This window comes from Eleutherodactylus coqui, chromosome 4, assembly GCF_035609145.1.
Source record: "Eleutherodactylus coqui strain aEleCoq1 chromosome 4, aEleCoq1.hap1, whole genome shotgun sequence".
Taxonomy (NCBI): domain Eukaryota; kingdom Metazoa; phylum Chordata; class Amphibia; order Anura; family Eleutherodactylidae; genus Eleutherodactylus; species Eleutherodactylus coqui.
In genome coordinates, this window is record NC_089840.1 from 13,801,868 (window position 1) to 13,821,676 (window position 19,809).

The 19,809-nt window shown below is 47.5% G+C and overlaps 1 protein-coding gene across 1 annotated transcript in view; it reads left to right on the plus strand.

Annotated features, from left to right (window-relative positions):
• The first annotated feature begins 314 nt into the window (after positions 1 to 314).
• The window catches only part of CYYR1 (cysteine and tyrosine rich 1), an 85,070-nt gene continuing 65,575 nt past the window's right edge, over positions 315 to 19,809 (plus strand). Inside the window, exon 1 of the mRNA XM_066599087.1 lies at positions 315 to 721. Coding sequence (XP_066455184.1) covers positions 652 to 721 — 70 coding nt within the window. The 5' untranslated portion in view covers positions 315 to 651. The remainder of the gene's footprint in view (positions 722 to 19,809) is intronic.

Below are 19,809 nucleotides of genomic sequence, written 5' to 3' on the forward strand. Positions count from 1 at the left end.
GACTGTGGAGGACAATGACCTGCATCATTACTGTTTGTGCATTTATTATGTAGCCCAGGAAAACTCTTCCAATGTGGCCCTGAGATGTCAAAAGATTAAAACATTTTTTTCCAAAATGTAAATATTTAATTTAAAAAAAACAAAAAAAAAAAATGCTGTCAATAATTTCAAAAACTTTATATATAAAACATTTAAAAATCAGTTCTCTATTTTTTCCCCCCCCTTCGGTTAAAGATCAGATAAAGTTGAATCAGTGATGCAATCTATTGATCGGTGTGCAATCTATTTCCAGGGGATGCGGACATGTTGGTAGGTGGAGGCGCTGCAGGATATCACACACAGAGCTGTATCTTTAAAGGGAAAAGCCCCCCTTTGCCACCCACCAAGCAGAAATGTGAAATCTGAGAATGGAGGCATCAGGAAAAGCTATTGGAATAGAAGAGGAAGGAGCAGGAATTCTCAGACACACAAAGAGAACCTGCGGGGGACACAGCGCTGCACAGCTCAGGGTCCAGGGGCGGCCGGTGACCAGGACACAATCCCATCCAGCCAACACATATAGGTGACTGGCCATTATATGACGCTGACCCCCGACCGCATTCGCCCGCCGCGTCCCCATCCCCAAAGAAACTCGCTGCCTCGAAAGTTTGAATGGACATAACTAGGGCATCCAGCCACACGAGCCTGCGGACGGTGCTGCTGCTCTCTGCTATCAGTACAGGTAAGTCCTTACTTTACTTATTAACTTTGTTAGTGTCCTTACAGGCGTAGCAGAGCTGAATTTGTCATCGCAGCCGCTGTGCATTGGGATAAGTCTCCTATAATGTACTGGGTTTATATAACACAAATCAGATATTGTCGGAATGGAAGAACGTAGCACTTTGGTCTTGGACAAACTCAGCTCAGCTACATCTGTGGTTTACGCTTTCGCAATCCAGCGGCCTCATGGAGTTTGATTAACTTTGCATGTTGACTAAACATCTGCTAACAATGTGGAGAGTTTGTTCCTTAGTAGACTTTGAAGTCCGCAGCAGATGAGGGCAGGCGTGGGGATGGAGATAGAAGTTTGTCATTTGGCACGAGTCTCCGCGGTTTTACATACAGTAGCAGTGAAAGTAAAGCAGCTCCATTATATCAACTTACGGAACGCAAAACAGAGTAAGTCTCTGACTATTCAGCGACAGCTGCTGTACGACCAAAACCGCTATCTGGCGCAGCGATTTCGCACTGCCATTGAATCCAGTGAAGTCGCAGGTTACTGCAAGCGTGACATCGGCGTTGCAAAAACTCCAGACTGGATGCTGTGGCCATTGCAACCTGCGACTCGCATCGCAGCGTCAGTGGCAGCGCGATATTCCTGGGCTACCCAGTCGTTTTGGTCCCACGACACACGCCGTCCTAGCGTAAAACCCATAGAGTTCAATGACAAATTCAGCTCTGCTATATCTGTATGTGAAGTAGTACATTGGAGCCATTGGACACTGTGGCAATTTGGTGTAGTTGTGGGTCACTGCGCATGTTCCTATAGGATATGCATTGGGTTTAGATAACACTTGGGGTTTGGAGAGTTAAAGGCGTCACAACCCAGCAGTAAAGTCTGGCAAAGTTACATCTGTATAAGCGCCATAAAGTGTCATATGTTGGCCAGATAAGCCTTCCAAAGCGTATTTAAATAACAATGCTATAGTGTGCCGCCACCACTGCAAAAATAATATACTGTACTGTGCTTAAGTAGTAGCGCTGGGAAATGTCTAATACCATCATACTGTTCTCATATAATACCACCATACCTTTCTCATATAATACCAGCATACAGTGCTCATATAATACCACCATACTGCGCTTATATAATACCATCATACTGCGCTTATATACCATCATACTGTTCTCATATAATACCACCATACTGTGCTTATATAATACCACCATACAGTGCTCATATACCATCATACTGTTCTCATATAATACCACCATACAGTGCTCATATACCATCATACTGTTCTCATATAATACCACCATACTGTGCTTACATAATACCACCATACAGTGCTCATATACCATCATACTGTTCTCATATAATACCACCATACAGTGCTCATATAATACCACCATACTGCGCTTATATACCATCATACTGTTCTCATATAATACCACCATACTGTGCTTACATAATACCACCATACAGTGCTCATATACCATCATACTGTTCTCATATAATACCACCATACTGTGCTTATATAATACCACCATACAGTGCTCATATACCATCATACTGTTCTCATATAATACCACCATACTGTGCTTACATAATACCACCATACAGTGCTCATATACCATCATACTGTTCTCATATAATACCACCATACTGTGCTTATATAATACCACCATACAGTGCTCATATACCATCATACTGTTCTCATATAATACCACCATACTGTGCTTACATAATACCACCATACAGTGCTCATATACCATCATACTGTTCTCATATAATACCACCATACGGTGCCTATATAACACCACCATACAGTGCTCATATACCATCATACTGTTCTCATATAATACCACCATACAGTGCTCATATACCATCATACTGTTCTCATATAATACCACCATACAGTGCTCATATACTTGCATAATACAGTACAGATAATATTACCCATCGGTACTCATAAAATACCATCATGCAATGCTCATAGACTGTAATACTGTCATACGGTGCTTATGTAATACCACCACACAGTGCACAGTGTGGGGTAATACTATCATATTAATGATCATATAATGCCACCATACAGTTCTCAACCAATACTATCGTTCATGTAGTGCCATCATATAGTCCTCATATAATACCATCATGCAGTGCTTATATAATGCTCATATTCCAGCTTTTTTTATAATAGTCCGGCTATCCTCTTGTTTGTGAAATTTACATTCTGCTATTATAGAGCAATAATTATAGTTTAGAAAACTGGAGAACGCGATTAAAAATTTGCTACAATTTCACAAAAACGCAGCATTCAAAACAACCTGGTAGTCGGACTATTATAAAAAGGGGGAGCAATACTATCATACAGTGCTCATATAATGCTACCATATCGTGCTCAGGTAACGCTATCATGTAGTGATCATATAATACCATCATATAGTTCTGATACAGTATTATCATATAATACCGCACTATTATAAAAAGGGGTAGTAATACTATTATATAGTTTTTAATTTAATACCATCATACCGTTCTTATACTATCATACAATGCTTATACAAACCCCCCAGAGTTCTCATTTAATACCACCATACAGTTCTCATATACCATACAGGAGACATATAATACCATCATGAAGTGCTCATATATCATCATACAGCTCTCATATAATACTATCATACAGTGCTCATATAATACCACCATACAGTGCTCATATATAACCATACAGCACACATATTATACCATCATACGATGACCATATATCATCATACAGTTCTCATATAATACCACCATGCAGTGCTCATATATAACCATACAGCACACATATTATACCATCATATAGTGACCATATATCATCATATAGTTCTCATATAATAACACCATACAGTGCTCATAAATCATCATACAGCTGTCATATATTTCCATCATACAGTGACCATATATCATCATACAGTTCTCATATAATACCACCATATACTCCTCATATATCATAAAGTACACATATACAGCACACATATAATACCATTGTACATACAGTTCTTATATAATACCATCATACAGTCCTCATATATCATCATACAGTGCCCAAATATCATCATACAGCACACATATAATAACACTATACAGTGTTCATATATCCTCATACAGTTCTCATATAATACCGCCATATAGTCCTCATATATCATCAGACAGCACACATATAATACCACCATACAGTTCTCATATAATACCATCATACAGTGTTCATATATCCCCATACAATTCTAATATAATACCGCCATATAGTCCTCATATATCATCATACAGCACACATATTATACCATCATAAAATGATGGTTTCTATAAAGTCATCTAATAGCAGCGCTACACAATGGCTACATACTGGTACTGTATGGTAGCTGTGTGTTGGTATGTGAGAACATGAGAGTATTTGGTGACCTGGATCACGCAGTCTCCTCTACAGCAGAACAGCTGATGGACCCGACATGTTCTCATCAGATCCTCAGTAGTGCTGTCTCATTACTGCAGCCCCAGTAGTGTAGCCTCGGTAGTGCAGCCTCAGTAGTGCAGTCTCAGTAGTACAGTCTTGGTAGTGCAGTCTCAGTAGTGCAGTCTTTGTAGTGAAGCCACAGTAGTGCAGCTTCGGTAGTGCAGTCTCGTTACTGCAGCCTCAGTAGTGCAGTCTCAGTAGTACAGTATCGGTAGTGCAGTCTCAGTAGTGCAGCCTCAGTAGTACAGTCTCGTTACTGCAGTCTCAGTAGTGCAGTCTCAGTAGTACAGTCTCGTTACTGCAGCCTCAGTAGTGCAGTCTCAGTAGTACAGTCTCGGTAGTGCAGTCTCAGTAGTGCAGCCTCAGTAGTACAGTCTCGTTACTGCAGTATCAGTAGTGCAGTCTCAGTAGTACAGTCTCGTTACTGCAGCCTCAGTAGTGCAGTCTCGGTAGTGCAGCCTCGGTAGTGCAGCCTCAGTAGTGCAGTCTCAGGATTTGAACCTACAATTTAAAGCAATGAAATCTAGAGCTGTTTGCTTTTGGCAGCGGACGTTGTGAACAGTGGAGGGGCGGGGCTTCTGAGGGGCGCACCTTCGACTTTTCTAATAACACTTCATCTATAATAAAGTCCAAGAGAACCCCATTAAAAAGAAAACCCAGGTGTGAACGGCGCCAGAGATGTACGCAGCCGCTGCAAACTGTACACTGGCGCGTAACACAAGAAACGACTTTGGAAAAGTCAAGTTACAGTTTGCTGCGTCCGTGTGCGCACCTCGTTAAACGTCAAGTCTGTTTCCTCCGTCCATAAATGTGTTTTCATGTTAAATGCTTCTACTCATACTTCTACCGCACAAGGCCGCATAACGAGGCGGAACGACACGGGGGCACAGGGAGGCCGCGGTGGCATCACACTACTCTGATCTACTTGCCCGGCATACGGAGAAAAATAAAACAAGGACTGAATATGGATACCACACAGAGCCGCGCACGTAGGAAAAACATCCGTGTAAACCTGGCCTTACCGGGGTAAATCTACTCTAGTAAACGGGCACCGATCACTGAGACTGGCACTCGCCTGCAAGACCTTTGGGACGCTCTTACACTCGCGTGTGCCCACACCTGCCAGGCGCGTATCTCCCGCGTGGCGAACACGCAGAAGTGCGCAGTACACTGCATACAGCTGCACACTGACAGATCCACATATACTATCTCGGCACGTAATTTGCGCCAAGTGGTGTGAAAGGCACCATTGCGGTAATGTTAGTTAGTGTGAGTGCGGCCGTACACCGGCCGGTTCAGGCTGCATCAGGGATGAGCAGTTCTTAAAGGGGTGATCCCAAAACTGACTTTTGTCAGCTGTCCATAGGATAGGTGATATACCTCTAACCAGTTGGGGTCTCCCTGCTGAGATTCAGAGAACAGGGGTCACATCCCCCCTCTACTCCTTGCTGCAGGCTCATTAATCCCCCGCAGTGAGGAGGGGGTTGGATGTGTGACGCCTCTCCATTCATCTTCAGTGGGGCTGCCGGAGATAGCCGGGCGCTTGTACTCAGCTATTTCTATCAGCCCCATTGATATGAATGTGTATGACCGCCACTCACTTCAATCTCCTCCTCGCTGCTGAGTCTGTAGCGGAGGGGGGACATGAGACCCCCATTCTCAGGATTGCTGGTGAGACCCGGCTGATCAGACTTTTATCATCTTCCCTATGGACAGATGACAAAAGCCAATTTTAGGAATACCCCTTTAATGCAATCATCTGTCCCCATGAAGCTGCACATCTTCCCGCTTCCATGAAGAAGTATACAGGGCGGCCGACCAGCAAACATCTTATGCTCACATAAACGAGACGGTCAGCCAGCAAACGAGTGCTTGCTCATTAGTCAGCGGATCTTTGCACGTTCACAAGACCCAATGAGAAGGCCAAAGAATGTTAAGGTGAACGTTCTTGGCCGATTGTCAGGTGGTGTACAAGGCCTGTAGGAGCGTGTCTGCAGCCCTTGGACATTTTGTTACATTGTTTCCACTGTGTCTTTAAATGCTGTTCTTTTAGCAATATTTATTTTAAGACTGTACCCCCTGGGCGCTGGGATGGGCAACCAGGCGCAACGTGACAAAGATCACCGTCACTCTGATAGCAACAATATGGTATGAATTGTTAGGTGGCGCCCGCCCCCTGGCAGAGAGAGAGTTAGTCAGGTCAGAGGTGGAGAGAGTCTACAGAGAGTGTCTCCATGTGCGCCAAGCCTAAGGCCATGCAGTTAGTAAACAGAGACGATCAACTGATTGTGCCAACCCAGCGCCCAGAGAGAAACTAACCAGACCGTAATAAATTCAGTTAAGTTGGCTACGGATGGGGGCTTCGTTGCTTCTCACGGTGATGAGACCAAGCCAGGTAACCGGAAGGAGTACCATTTGTGAGCTGGGTGGATGATTTAGACATCAGGTTCCCCTTGGAGGAGTCTACAATCCAGCCTACCAGTAGGCCTCTAGCCCCCCAGAGACTACAACACCAGCCGATGCCAATCCTGGGAAGGAGGACTCTGCCCCTGGGCCACCATTTCAGGCCGCATAGATGTTTAAACATCGCACCTACACTGCAGTGAGGAGCAACATTTCGAGGCCATTTCCATGGTTTTTACTTTGTGTTTCCAATGAGAATTTGGCAGATGGTAGAAGTGAAATTTTCCTCTGCAACAAGTTATTATTTCATGAGGTTGGAGGAAGCCGGCGCTGATGGATGGACACAGTATTTCCTGGATTATGAGCCGTGCTTCCCATGGAAAATCAATCCGACTCCGGGAAGTATTGAGTGTTGGTGTGAAATATTTGCATTTTCAAGGCTGATAAAACAGCAAAGACAGCGATTGTGACATTTATGGCCTTTGACCGAGGACATGTGTGAATGATAGGTCTTGTATTATCTGGGCGCTATAAGGTTCACCATAGGGGGGCATCAACAGAAGGTACTATACAGGCCACAATCCAACGTGTCAGTGAATGGATGGACTGGGGTGAAGAACAAAGTGTTTCACGTTTACTGGGCCGTTGGGCAAATCTTAAGTCTATGGATTTCCCGTTTGCTGGGGTTATTCGCTAATAAGTCTCTTTCTCACTAGCCATTCTTTGGGTCGGTATGGGTCAGCTAAGGTACATATCTGATAGGCTTGATGAATTGAGTAGAGCAGTAAAACGGGTCATGGTTGTATGTTCCTCTGTGCCTCCTGCTGTGATCACTGATGGCTTAGGTTTCTCATCCAGGACCTCTATGCCCGTAGGGCCGCAGTCATCCACATGGGACTGCTCTGGGGAGTATCCCCTGCTCCAGGACCAGCAGCATTGCTGCGCTCCCTCCTCCTTGCTCCCACACACTCTGCCTCACTTCCTGTTCCTTCCTGTTCTTAAAGTAACAGACACTAATATATCAGTCTGACTGTCAAATTTAAAAAAATCAAGAAACAATTGGCAACGGCAGTACAGCAGTACCCTGCTTACATCAAAACCAGTCGTTTTTTAGTACCATAGACAGAACAATTGTCATTAAAGGGGTTGTCTCGGATAGTTAACATTTTGGTAAGCGTATAGAGATCCTACACTAATAAAGAAGATACCAAAATGCGTGATGTGACAACGGCCAGCATTGCTCTTCCTTAATTTATTTACAAAAATGTAATTTTCAAAATGTCATGAAATCACATAACTTCAAACTCAAAAATTAAAGTGATCCACCGCTTTCAGGACAAAATGTTGTCCTGGGACCAGAGGAGGAGTATATTGTTCTCTGACGTCCCTTCAGTCCTGTTTTCAGGCCTCCAAGATGGCCCATATAATCTTCAGATTACCTAATCCCCACAGTCCATTGGTAGCGTTAGACTACCACTGCAGTATACCTGATCTCTGATTGGCCACAGCCGATCATGTGATCCTTGCTTGGTGTGTTTCTTTGAGTGGAGAAGGAAGTAATGGGAACACATCACACAAGAATCTCCGCTACGGCTCTGCCCTCCTCCAGGACTCACTGAAGAAGCGTCAGATCCCTCAAATAAGTTTGGAATGCCTTACAGAAAAGTTGGGTTCTATGTTGTGATGGCCCCTTTAACATGTCAGGCAAGATGCGCCAAATCCACAGCGTGCGCTGCTGTCATAACTTTGGGGCATGTCCTGCCTGCCTGGTCCAGTTTTAGGATGTCTAAGTGAGTAACGGGACGAATCCACGTGCGGATTTTCCGGTACAGATTATGCATGATTTCCAAGCAGAATACGCTCAAGCATTGGTCTGTCGATTGCGACGCAGATTGAAAATCCTTGCGCAAAAATATCCTTGCCGTAAGAACTGCACTTCCTGTTGAACTTAATGGGATAGTAAAAGATGCGGATTCCAAAGCAGGTGTCAACTGGAATGCATGGGGAAGAAAAACTCAGTGTGAACGGGGTCAAACGTTTGCCCCGGTAGGTCATGAGGTTTGCAGTATGTAGTCACATTGCAGTCGCAGTTAGAGAAGAAACTATCCTAATGGTGGCAGTCAGCGGTGTGGCGGATCACATTAGTCCCTGCAGCGCTGTCCTTTGCCGCTGCCTCTAGAGCGCTGTGTATACAGAGATGAGAAGCCAGAAAAGACTTCTCTACTGCACCGTCTCTACTGTCAAAGACCGCCGGAAACCCGACCGTAGGCTGCGTGTTTCGTGCATTGAGATGCGATAAAATGGAGGCTCCATAGGGAAACATGGGCGATAAAAAAAATCGCACATCGCAGAAAGATAGGGCATGCCGCTAATGTGAAGGAATCCATTGCAAATCATTGGTTTCATAATTCTGCTTATTTACTCACTTTGCATCGCGTGACAATCGCGTTATTTTTCGACCCGGGTGAAACCGGCTTTAAGTGCATTTTTACCCCCTTGATGACAGAACTAATTTTAGCCTTAAGATCCAGTAAGTTGTTTCCACTTTTGTGTTCCAGCTGCCATAACATGTTTTCGTCCGTGTAGCTGTATGACATCTCGTATGTTGTGGGACGAGTTCTAGTTTTTACAGAAACCAATTTCGGTTACATATAATGTATTTAAAAAAACTTTTAGAAATTTGTTTGCAGTGGAAAAAAAGCTATTTTACAAAAAAAGCAGAAAAAAGCTATTTTACAAAAAAAAACGGAAAAAAGCTATTTTACAATAATTTTCTTCAATGTGTTTTATGGTGTTCACAATGCGCTTTAAATGTTATGTTACCTTTATTCCACGGGTCGGTACAATTATGGCAACAGCAAATTTATAGAGGGTTTATCCTGTTTCATGACTTTTGCACAATATAAATACTTTTTTTAGCACAATGGCTATTAATGGTATAATGTTTTATAGTACGGGTTGTTGAGGATGTCGCGATACCAATTATGTGCAGCTTGTTTACTCTTTATATTTTTTCAATATTTAAAGCCTCGTGTAAGGGAAAAAAAGTTTCTGTAAAAACGTTAGGCTGTCAGGGTCAGCAATGACTGCAGCATCTGTGAGCTTAAACAGTGTAGATAAGTCATCATCATTTCACTCCTTTTCTGTGAAAAAACCCATATGAGACAATCAGAGAACAAATATGCTCTCTGATTGATGGGGGATGATAACATGAACAAAAATTCATCCCCTGGGACAGGGAGATATACAGGAGAATCACAGATTTTTTTCTGCTGCTGGTCCTCCCTCTTCCTCCCTCTCTTTTCTGTAGACAGACTGACAGCTGTCTGTATTCAGTATTCCCGACCCCACTTCAAACAGCTGTAGCTCCGTTTCTGTAAGGACTATCGATAATCTTAGCTTTTAAATGACATTCACAGCGTGTTAATAGCCCTTACAAAACCACAGATACAGCTGTTTGAAGTAGGAGGAGCCCTGTTCATTCTAAACTGTAATGTCCTTTTCCTTCAGAATCCTTCAGAACGAACAGAGGTCGACCTAAACTGCTGTGGGGGGGGGGGGGGGGGGGGGGAGATAATGGTCACCGTCAAAAGATGAACGAATGGACATTAAGGGGTTAGCAATGCATACATCTCATGTGCACACAGGGAGACATGACACTAACATTAAAACACCCAAGCTTTTCTTCTTACCAGGACATATACGGTCCACTTTCCATAATGCTGAGCTGTCCCTATAGCCTGAGATGGGGAATGTCTTCCATCTGGTTATTAGGATTATTAGGGGATTACTTTCATAGATCTTACACAGGAAACAGCCTGGAAGGTCATTACTCGCGGTCACATCTGTTGTGGATGGCAAGGTCAAGGGTCATTTCCTATGAAAAGTCAGTATCCGCTCAACATATTGATACGCATCTAAACTCTTATTTCCTCCAGTTCCTGCCAGGTGAGTTTAGGTTTACAGTTAGTCAAAAAGGGCAATTGCCTGGAGGCCTCCACCAACGAGGGGCTTCAGACACACATTAGAGTGTTGGTTGATCCATTCGACATCTTCGGAATCTGCTTATGTTTATGTTTATGTCCATTGTAAGCAGCCACGCTCTACAAGACACTGATACAAGGGAGGGGGCCCCCAAAAACTTTACTCCCAGGAGCCTATACCCAGTCAGGCTCAAAAAGTAATGCAAAAGAAAAGTGTTGTTATGGGCTAGTTGGGTTTTCTACTTTTTATGATAACAGTCAACAACCTGCTGTTCTCCTGCTATTGCAAAACTGCAACTTCCAGCAAGTCCTAAGCGCTGCGGAATATGTTGGCGCTATACAAATAAAGATTATTATTATTATTATTATTATTAAGTCCTGGAAGAGCATGCTGGGAATTATAGTTTTTCCTCAGCTGCAGAGTCTCAAGGTGGGGACCATTGGTGTATCGGCATCTTAGGCCATGTACAGATCTTTCCTGGATCCTCTGTTCCAAGTCTCCGGCACCAAATCCCTGCTGTGTTATTTTATCCGGGAAAATCTCAGGCAGCATACCAGAAGCCGTTATAGTCAGCAATGGGGTTGGTCTGGTGCCATTGTGGACTGGCGTGTGCCATTATTACTGAGAGGGACATGTAGTGGCATTATTACTGAGGAGGGTATGCAAGGTCATTATTACTGGAGGGGAGGCTAGGAGAGGGGTGAAGCAAACCCAATTGTATCAGAGGCTTCTCTCATTGTCCCCAGCTCCACCACTTGTACCACCAGCACTTTTGGGACCTCTATCCCTGCAGTCTCAGAAATGATGTCAAACCCAACTTGATTGAAGAAGGAGTTCACCCCGAAATGCGTATCTTATACTGGTTTTAATATTTCTAATGAAAGATAAGTTGGATATTACATCCTACCGTCCACGATCCTTTCCTTTAGATTATTAATAAAAAGGCATGAAGAGCCATTATTAATGAGGAAGAAACAAGCGATACCACAATGCGAAATTAAACTGAAGCAATAGAAAATTGGTACCTGGGGCCACATAAAAATGGCAATTCAGCAGGGTCCTTCTAACAGCGAGCTACCCGATAGCTGGGCGATCCTCCGGTAAGAACAGCAGAAGAGAAACCACGGGTGTTTGGTGCACTCCGACAGAATTAAGAGACCGGGAGAGTCAGCGGCAACGCGTTTCAGCACCGGACCAGCTCCTTCATATGGTCTTTACCTTTAAAATCTTGGAGTCCAGAATATTATCAACTTCATATTCTTAGAAGATCTGCGATATGGAGCACTCAGAATGAGTGGAGAAGTGCAGCAGGAGGAGCCCAGTGCCGCCGACTCTACCGGTCTCTTAATTGTGTCCGAGCGCACACGGACAACCGCCACTTCTCATCTCTTCTGCTTATAGGAGGGCTTTATTACTGAGGAGGGCAGGGAGGGGAGTTATTACTGAAGGGGGAATGAGGGGGCATCATTACTGAGCAGGAGTAATAATACTATAGGATGGCATGCGGAGGCACTATTACTGAAGGAGGGCATTACTATTGAACAGAGGCACTATGAATGTGAGGGGGTCACTGAGGAGAACTATTACTGTGAGCAGACACAGAGTGTGGCTTATTGTAAAAGGGGCAAGGTCTGATGTAATTCATTTACCTCAGTGCCCTATGTGTGCCACAGAATTTGTCCCTCCTTTTGTTGCTTAAAAGTTGTGATGTATGTCTTTAAGGAAGTAGTACTAGAAATACAAGTTGTGCCCTATTCACAGGATATCCACACAATGGGGGATAACTAGCTGATCGGTGAGGTCTGCTGAGTCCCCCACCGATCTCAGAATTGGGACTCCCGTATCCTGCTCTGACTATCACTATGGGGGTCACTTCTCCCCCCGCAGTGATGTCACTATGGATGGAGCATTGGCAGAGCATGTGTGGTCAGGTCTTCATTCATTTTAATGGGGCTGACATAAATACCTGAGAGGGGCCGCTTGGGACATCTTTGGTGTCCCATTAAAAGTGAATGGGGAGCTATTGCTCTTGTGCAACTTGTGCTCCATTTAATCTCCTCCTTACTGTGTGGGGTGTAGTAACCCCACTCTGAGGAGAACGGGGGACATTGGAACACCGTTCTCGGGATCAGTAGTGAGATCCTCACTAGAGATGAGCGAACACCAAAATGTTCGGGTGTTCGTTATTCGGAACGAACTTCCCGCGATGTTCGAGGGTTCGTTTCGAACAACGAACCCCATTGAAGTCAATGGGCGACCAGAGCATTTTTGTATTTCGCCGATGCTCGCTAAGGTTTTCATGTGTGAAAATCTGGGCAATTCAAGAAAGTGATGGGAATGACACAGAAACAGATAGGGCAGGCGAGGGGCTACATGTTGGGCTGCATCTCAAGTTCACAGGTCCCACTATTAAGCCACAATACCGGCAAGAGTGCCCCCCCCCTCCCAACAACTTTTACTTCTGAAAAGCCCTCATTAGCATGGCATACCTTTGCTAAGCACCACACTAGCTACAACAAAGCACAATCACTGCCTGGATGACACTCCGCTGCCACTTCTCCTGGGTTACATGCTGACCAACCGCCCCCCCCTCCCCCCCACAGCGCACACCAAAGTGTCCCTGCGCAGCCTTCAGCTGCCCTCATGCCACGCCACACTCATGTCTATTTAGAAGTGCATCTGCCATGAGGAGGAACCGCAGGCACACACTGCAGAGGGTTGGCATGGCTAGGCAGCGGCCCTCTTTAAAAGGGGCGGGGCGATAGCCCACAATGCTGTACAGAAGCAATGAGAAATAGAATCCTGTGCCACCGCCATCAGGAGCTGCACACGTAGGCATAGCAATGGGGAGCCTATGTGCCACACACTATTCATTCTGTCAAGGTGTCTGCATGCCCCAGTTAGACCGGGCTTTTTAATTCATAGACACAGGCAGGTACAACTCCCTATTGTGAAGTCCCTGTCGACCCACAGCATGGGTGGGTGCCAGGAAGCCACCGGCGGTACATAGAAATATCCCATTGCATTGCCCAACACAGCTGAGGTAGTAATGTCGTGCGTAATACAGGTGGGCTTCGGCCCACACTGCATGCCCCAGTCTGACCGGGGTTCTTTACAAGTGGACACATGTAGGTTACACTCCGTGTGCACCTACAGCATGGGTGGCTCCCTGGAACCCACCGGCGGTACATAAAAATATCCCATTGCATTGCCCAACACAGCTGAGGTAGTAATGTCGTGCTTAATGCAGGTGGGCTTCGGCCCACACTGCATGCCCCAGTCAGACTGGGGTTCTTTAGAAGTGGACACATGTAGGTTAAACTCCCTGTGGACCCACTGCCTGGGTGGGTGCCAGGAAGCCACCGGCGGTACATAGAAATATCCCATTGCATTGCCCAACACAGCTGAGGTAGTAATGTCGTGCGTAATACAGGTGGGCTTCGGCCCACACTGCATGCCCCAGTCTGACTGGGGTTCTTTAGAAGTGTACAGATGTATTAAAAACTCCGTGTGCACCTACAGCATGGGTGGCTCCCTGGAACCCACCGGCGGTACACAAAAATATCCCATTGCATTGCCCAACACAGCTGAGGTAGTAATGTCGTGCGTAATACAGGTGGGCTTCGGCCCACACTGCATGCCCCAGTCTGACCGGGGTTCTTTACAAGTGGACACATGTAGGTTACACTCCGTGTGCACCTACAGCATGGGTGGCTCCCTGGAACCCACCGGCGGTACACAAAAATATCCCATTGCATTGCCCAACACAGCTGAGGTAACGTCAGCTGTAATGCAGGTGGGCTAAAAATTTATTTGATTACACTGTAGGCGAGGGCCCACAAAAATTGCTGTATCAACAGTACTAATGTACATCCCAAAAATTGGCCATGGCCAGCCAAGAGGGCAGGTGAAACCCATTAATCGCTTTGGTTAATGTGGCTTAAGTGGTAACTAGGCCTGGAGGCAGCCCAGTGTAACGAAAAATTGGTTCAAGTTAAAGTTCCAACGCTTTTAAGCGCATTGAAACTTATAAAAATTGTTCAGAAAAATTATTTGAGTGAGCCTTGTGGCCCTAAGAAAAATTGCCCGTTCAGCGTGATTACGTGAGGTTTCAGGAGGAGTAGCAGGAGGAGGAGGAGGAGGAGGAATATTAGACACAGATTGATGAAGCAGAAATGTCCCCGTTTTGGATGGTGAGAGAGAACGTAGCTTCCATCCGCGGGTGCAGCCTACGTATTGCTTACGTATCGCTGCTGTCCGCTGGTGGAGAAGAGAAGTCTGGGGAAATCCAGCCTTTGTTCATCTTGATGAGTGTTAGCCTGTCGGCACTGTCGGTTGACAAGCGGCTACGCTTATCTGTGATGATTCCCCCAGCCGCACTAAACACCCTCTCCGACAAGACGCTAGCCGCAGGACAAGCAAGCACCTCCAGGGCATACAGCGCTAGTTCAGGCCACATGTCCAGCTTCGACACCCAGTAGTTGTAGGGGGCAGAGGCGTCACCAAGGATGGTCGTGCGATCCGCTACGTACTCCCTCACCATCCTTTTACAGTGCTCCCGCCGACTCAGCCGTGACTGGGGAGCGGTGACACAGTCTTGGTGGGGAGCCATAAAGCTGGCCAGGCCCTTAAAGACTGTTGCACTGCCTGGGATGTACATGCTGCTCGATCTACGCACATCCCCTGCTACCTTGCCCTCGGTACTGCGCCTTCTGCCACTAGCGCTGTCGGCTGGGAATTTTACCATCAGCTTGTCCGCAAGGGTCCTGTGGTATAGCAACACTCTCGAACCCCTTTCCTCTTCGGGAATCAGAGTGGGCAGGTTCTCCTTATACCGTGGATCGAGCAGTGTGTACACCCAGTAATCCGTCGTGGCCAGAATGCGTGCAACGCGAGGGTCACGAGAAAGGCATCCTAACATGAAGTCAGCCATGTGTGCCAGGGTACCTGTACGCAACACATGGCTGTCTTCACTAGGAAGATCACTTTCAGGATCCTCCTCCTCCTCCTCCTCCTCCTCAGGCCATACACGCTGAAAGGATGACAGGCAATCAGCCGGTGTACCGTCAGCAGCGGCCCAAGCTGTCTCTTCCCCCTCCTCCTCATCCTCCTCATCCTCCTCCTCCTCCTGAGCGCGCTGAGATATAGACAGGAGGGTGCTCTGACTATCCAGCGGCATACTGTCTTCCCCCGCCCCCGTTTCCGAGCGCAAAGCAGCTGCCTTTATGGTTTGCAGGGAATTTCTCAAGATGCATAGCAGAGGAATGGTGACGCTAATGATTGTAGCATCGTCGCTCACCACCTGGGTAGACTCCTCAAAATTACCAAGGACATGGCAGATGTCTGCCAACCAGGCCCACTCTTCTGAAAGGAATTGAGGAGGCTGACTCCCACTGCGCCGCCCATGTTGGAGTTGGTATTCGACTATAGCTCTACGTTGTTCATAGAGCCTGGCCAACATGTGGAGCGTAGAGTTCCACCGTGTGGGCACGTCGCACAGCAGTCGGTGCACTGGCAGCTTAAAGTGATGTTGCAGGGTGCGCAGGGTGGCAGCGTCCGTGTGGGACTTGCGAAAATGTGCGCAGAGCCGGCGCGCCTTTACGAGCAGGTCTGACAAGCGTGGGTAGCTTTTCAGAAAGCGCTGAACCACCAAATTAAAGACGTGGGCCAGGCATGGCACGTGCGTGAGGCTGCCGAGCTGCAGAGCCGCCACCAGGAAACGGCCGTTGCCACACACGACCATGCCCGGTTGGAGGCTCAGCGGCGCAAGCCAGCGGTCGGTCTGCTGTGTCAGACCCTGCAGCAGTTCGTGGGCCGTTGCCTCTTATCGCCTAAGCTGAGTAGTTTCAGCACGGCCTGCTGACGCTTGCCCACCGCTGTGCTGCCACACCGCGCGACACCGACTGCTGGCGACATGCTGCTGCTCACACATCTTGATTGCGAGACAGAGGAGGAGGAGGAGGAGGAGGGTGCTTTAGTGGAGGAAGCATACACCTCCGCAGATACCACCACCGAGCTGGGGCCCGCAATTCTGGGGGTGGGTAGGACATGAGCGGTCCCAGGCTCTGACTCTGTCCCAGCCTCCACTAAATTCACCCAATGTGCCGTCAGGGAGATGTAGTGGCCCTGCCCGCCTGTGCTTGTCCACGTGTCCGTAGTTAAGTGGACCGTGGCAGTAACCGCGTTGGTGAGGGCGCGTACAATGTTGCGGGAGACGTGGTCGTGCAGGGCTGGGACGGCACATCGGGAAAAGTAGTGGCGACTGGGAACTGAGTAGCGCGGGGCCGCCGCCTCCATGATACTTTTGAAGGACTCTGTTTCCACAACCCTATACGGCAGCATCTCAAGGCTGATGAATTTTGCTATGCGGACGGTTAACGTTTGAGCGTGCGGGTGCGTGGCGGCGTACTTGCGCTTGCGCTCCAACAGTTGCGCAAGCGACGGCTGGACGGTGCGCTGAACTACACTGCTGGATGGGGCCGAGGACAGCGGAGGTGAGGGTGTGGGTGCAGGCCAGGAGACGGTAGTGCCTGTGTCCTGAGAGGGGGGTTGCATCTCAGTGGCAGGTTGGGGCACAGGGGGAGAGGCAGGGGTGCAAACCGGAGGCGCTGAACGGCCTTCGTCCCACCTTGCGGGGTGCTTGGCCATCATATGTCTGCGCATGGTGGTGGTGGTGAGGCTGTTGGTGTTGGCTCCCCGGCTGAGCTTTGCGCGACAAAGGTTGCACACCGCTGTTCGTCGGTCGTCAGGCGTCTCTGTGAAAAACTGCCAGACCTTAGAGCACCTCGGCCTCTGCAGGGTGGCATGGCGCGAGGGGGCGCTTTGGGAAACACTTGGTTGATTATTCGGTCTGGCCCTGCCTCTACCCCTGGCCACCGCACTGCCTCTTGCAACCTGCCCTGCTGATGCCCTTGACTCCCCCTCTGAAGACCTGTCCTCCTGAGTAAGCGTTGCACACCAGGTGGGGTCAGTCACCTCATCGTCCTGCTGCTCTTCCTCCGAATCCTCTGTGCGCTGCTCCCTCGGACTTACTGCCCTTACTACTACCTCACTGCAAGACAACTGTGTCTGATCGTCATCGTCCTCCTCACCCACAGAAAGTTGTTGAGACAGTTGGCGGAAGTCCCCAGCCTCTTCCCCCGGACCCCGGGAACTTTCGAATGGTTGGGCATCAGTGACGATAAACTCCTCTGGTGGGAGAGGAACCACTGTTGCCCAATCTGAGCAGGGGCCCGAGAACAGTTCCTGGGAGTGTTCCCGCTCCTGAGCAGGTGTTATTGTAGTGGAGTGAGGAGGCTGGGAGGAAGGAGGAGCAGCAGACAGAGGATTCGGATTGGCAGCAGTGGACGGCGCAGAACTGCGGGTAGACGATAGGTTGCTCGAAGCACTTTCTGCCATCCAGGACAGGACCTGCTCACACTGCTCATTTTCTAATAACCGTCTCCCGCGTGGACCCATTAATTGGGCGATGAATGTGGGGACGCCAGAAACGTGCCTCTCTCCTAATCGCGCAGCAGTCGGCTGCGACACACCTGAATCAGGAGCTCGGCCTGTGCCCACACCCTGACTTGGCCCTCCGCGTCCTCGTCCGCATCCACGTCCTCTAGGCCTACCCCTACCCCTCAGCATGCTGTATTACCAGTGATTTGATTTCACAGGCAGCTAATAAATTGGCGCAAGACTGCAGGCCAAATATAATTTTTTCCCTTTTTTGAAAACGAAAGGCCCCACTGCCTCTAGTGAATGTATAATCTAAGTTTAATAACTGTGCTGTGTCCCTGCTAATGTGTCACAGAACGTGAGGGTAGCAGAGTTATTAACTGTGGCAGAGCAGGTATTTTTTTTCCCAATTAAGGAAAGCAAATGGCGAAGCCAGGAGTAAAACGTAGCTGGGTGCGTCTGATTTTTACAGGTTGCACACGCAGCCGACACGTGTCCACCGCCCTTAGGACGGACAGAGGCAGGACAAATAGAATTATTTTCCGTTTTTTTGCACCAAAAGGCAGCACTGCGTATATTCTATGAACATGAGAAGTTTAATAACTGTGCTGTTTTCCTGCTAATGTGTCACAGAACGTGAGGGTAGCAGAGTTAATAACTGTGGCAGAGCAGGTATTTTTTTTCCCAATTAAAGAAAGCAAATGGCGAAGCCAGGAGTAAAACGTAGCTGGGTGCGTCTGATTTTTACAGGTTGCACACGCAGCCGACACGTGTCCACCGCCCTTAGGACGGACAGAGGCAGGACAAATAGAATTATTTTCCGTTTTTTTGCACCAAAAGGCAGCACTGCGTATATTCTATGAACATGAGAAGTTTAATAACTGTGCTGTTTTCCTGCTAATGTGTCACAGAACGTGAGGGTAGCAGAGTTATTAACTGTGGCAGAGCAGGTATTTTTTTTCCCAATTAAGGAAAGCAAATGGCGAAGCCAGGAGTAAAACGTAGCTGGGTGCGTCTGATTTTTACAGGTTGCACACGCAGCCGACACGTGTCCACCGCCCTTAGGACGGACAGAGGCAGGACAAATAGAATTATTTTCACTTGTTTTACAAGCAAAAGGCAGCACTGCGTATATTCAATGAATAATAACTGTGTTGTGGCCCTGCCTACACAATTCTTTCCCTGCAGTATCAATGGAGGGTGCAATGCTCTGCAGAGGCGATTTTGAGAAGCAAAAAAAAATGCAGCACAGCTAACAGCAGCCTGGACAGTACTGCACACGGATAAATATGGCCCTAGAAAGGACCGTTGAGGTTCTTGAAGGCTACACTCACTCCTAACACTCTCCCTGCCTATGCAGCACTTCTGTCCCTAATGCCGGGTGCAACGCTCTGCAGAGCCGATTTTGAGAGGAAAAAAAATTGCCACTGCTAACAGCAGCCAACACACAGCTATCAGTGGCCCTAATAAGGACCTTTGGGGGGTCTTGAAGCCTACACTAACTACCAATTCTTTCCCTACAGCAGCTCCGGTACAAACAGCACTGTCCCTCATCTAACTCACACGGCATCTGAGCCGAACCGCGGGAGGGGCCGACTTTTATGTTCGGGTGACACCTGATCTTCCCAGCCACTCACTGCAGGGGGGTGGTATAGGGCTTGAACGTCACAGGGGGAAGTTGTAATGCCTTCCCTGTCTTTCAATTGGCCAGAAAAGCGCGCTAACGTCTCAGGGAAGGAAGTGAAAGTAACCAGAACACCGCATGGTGTTCGTTACGTATAAC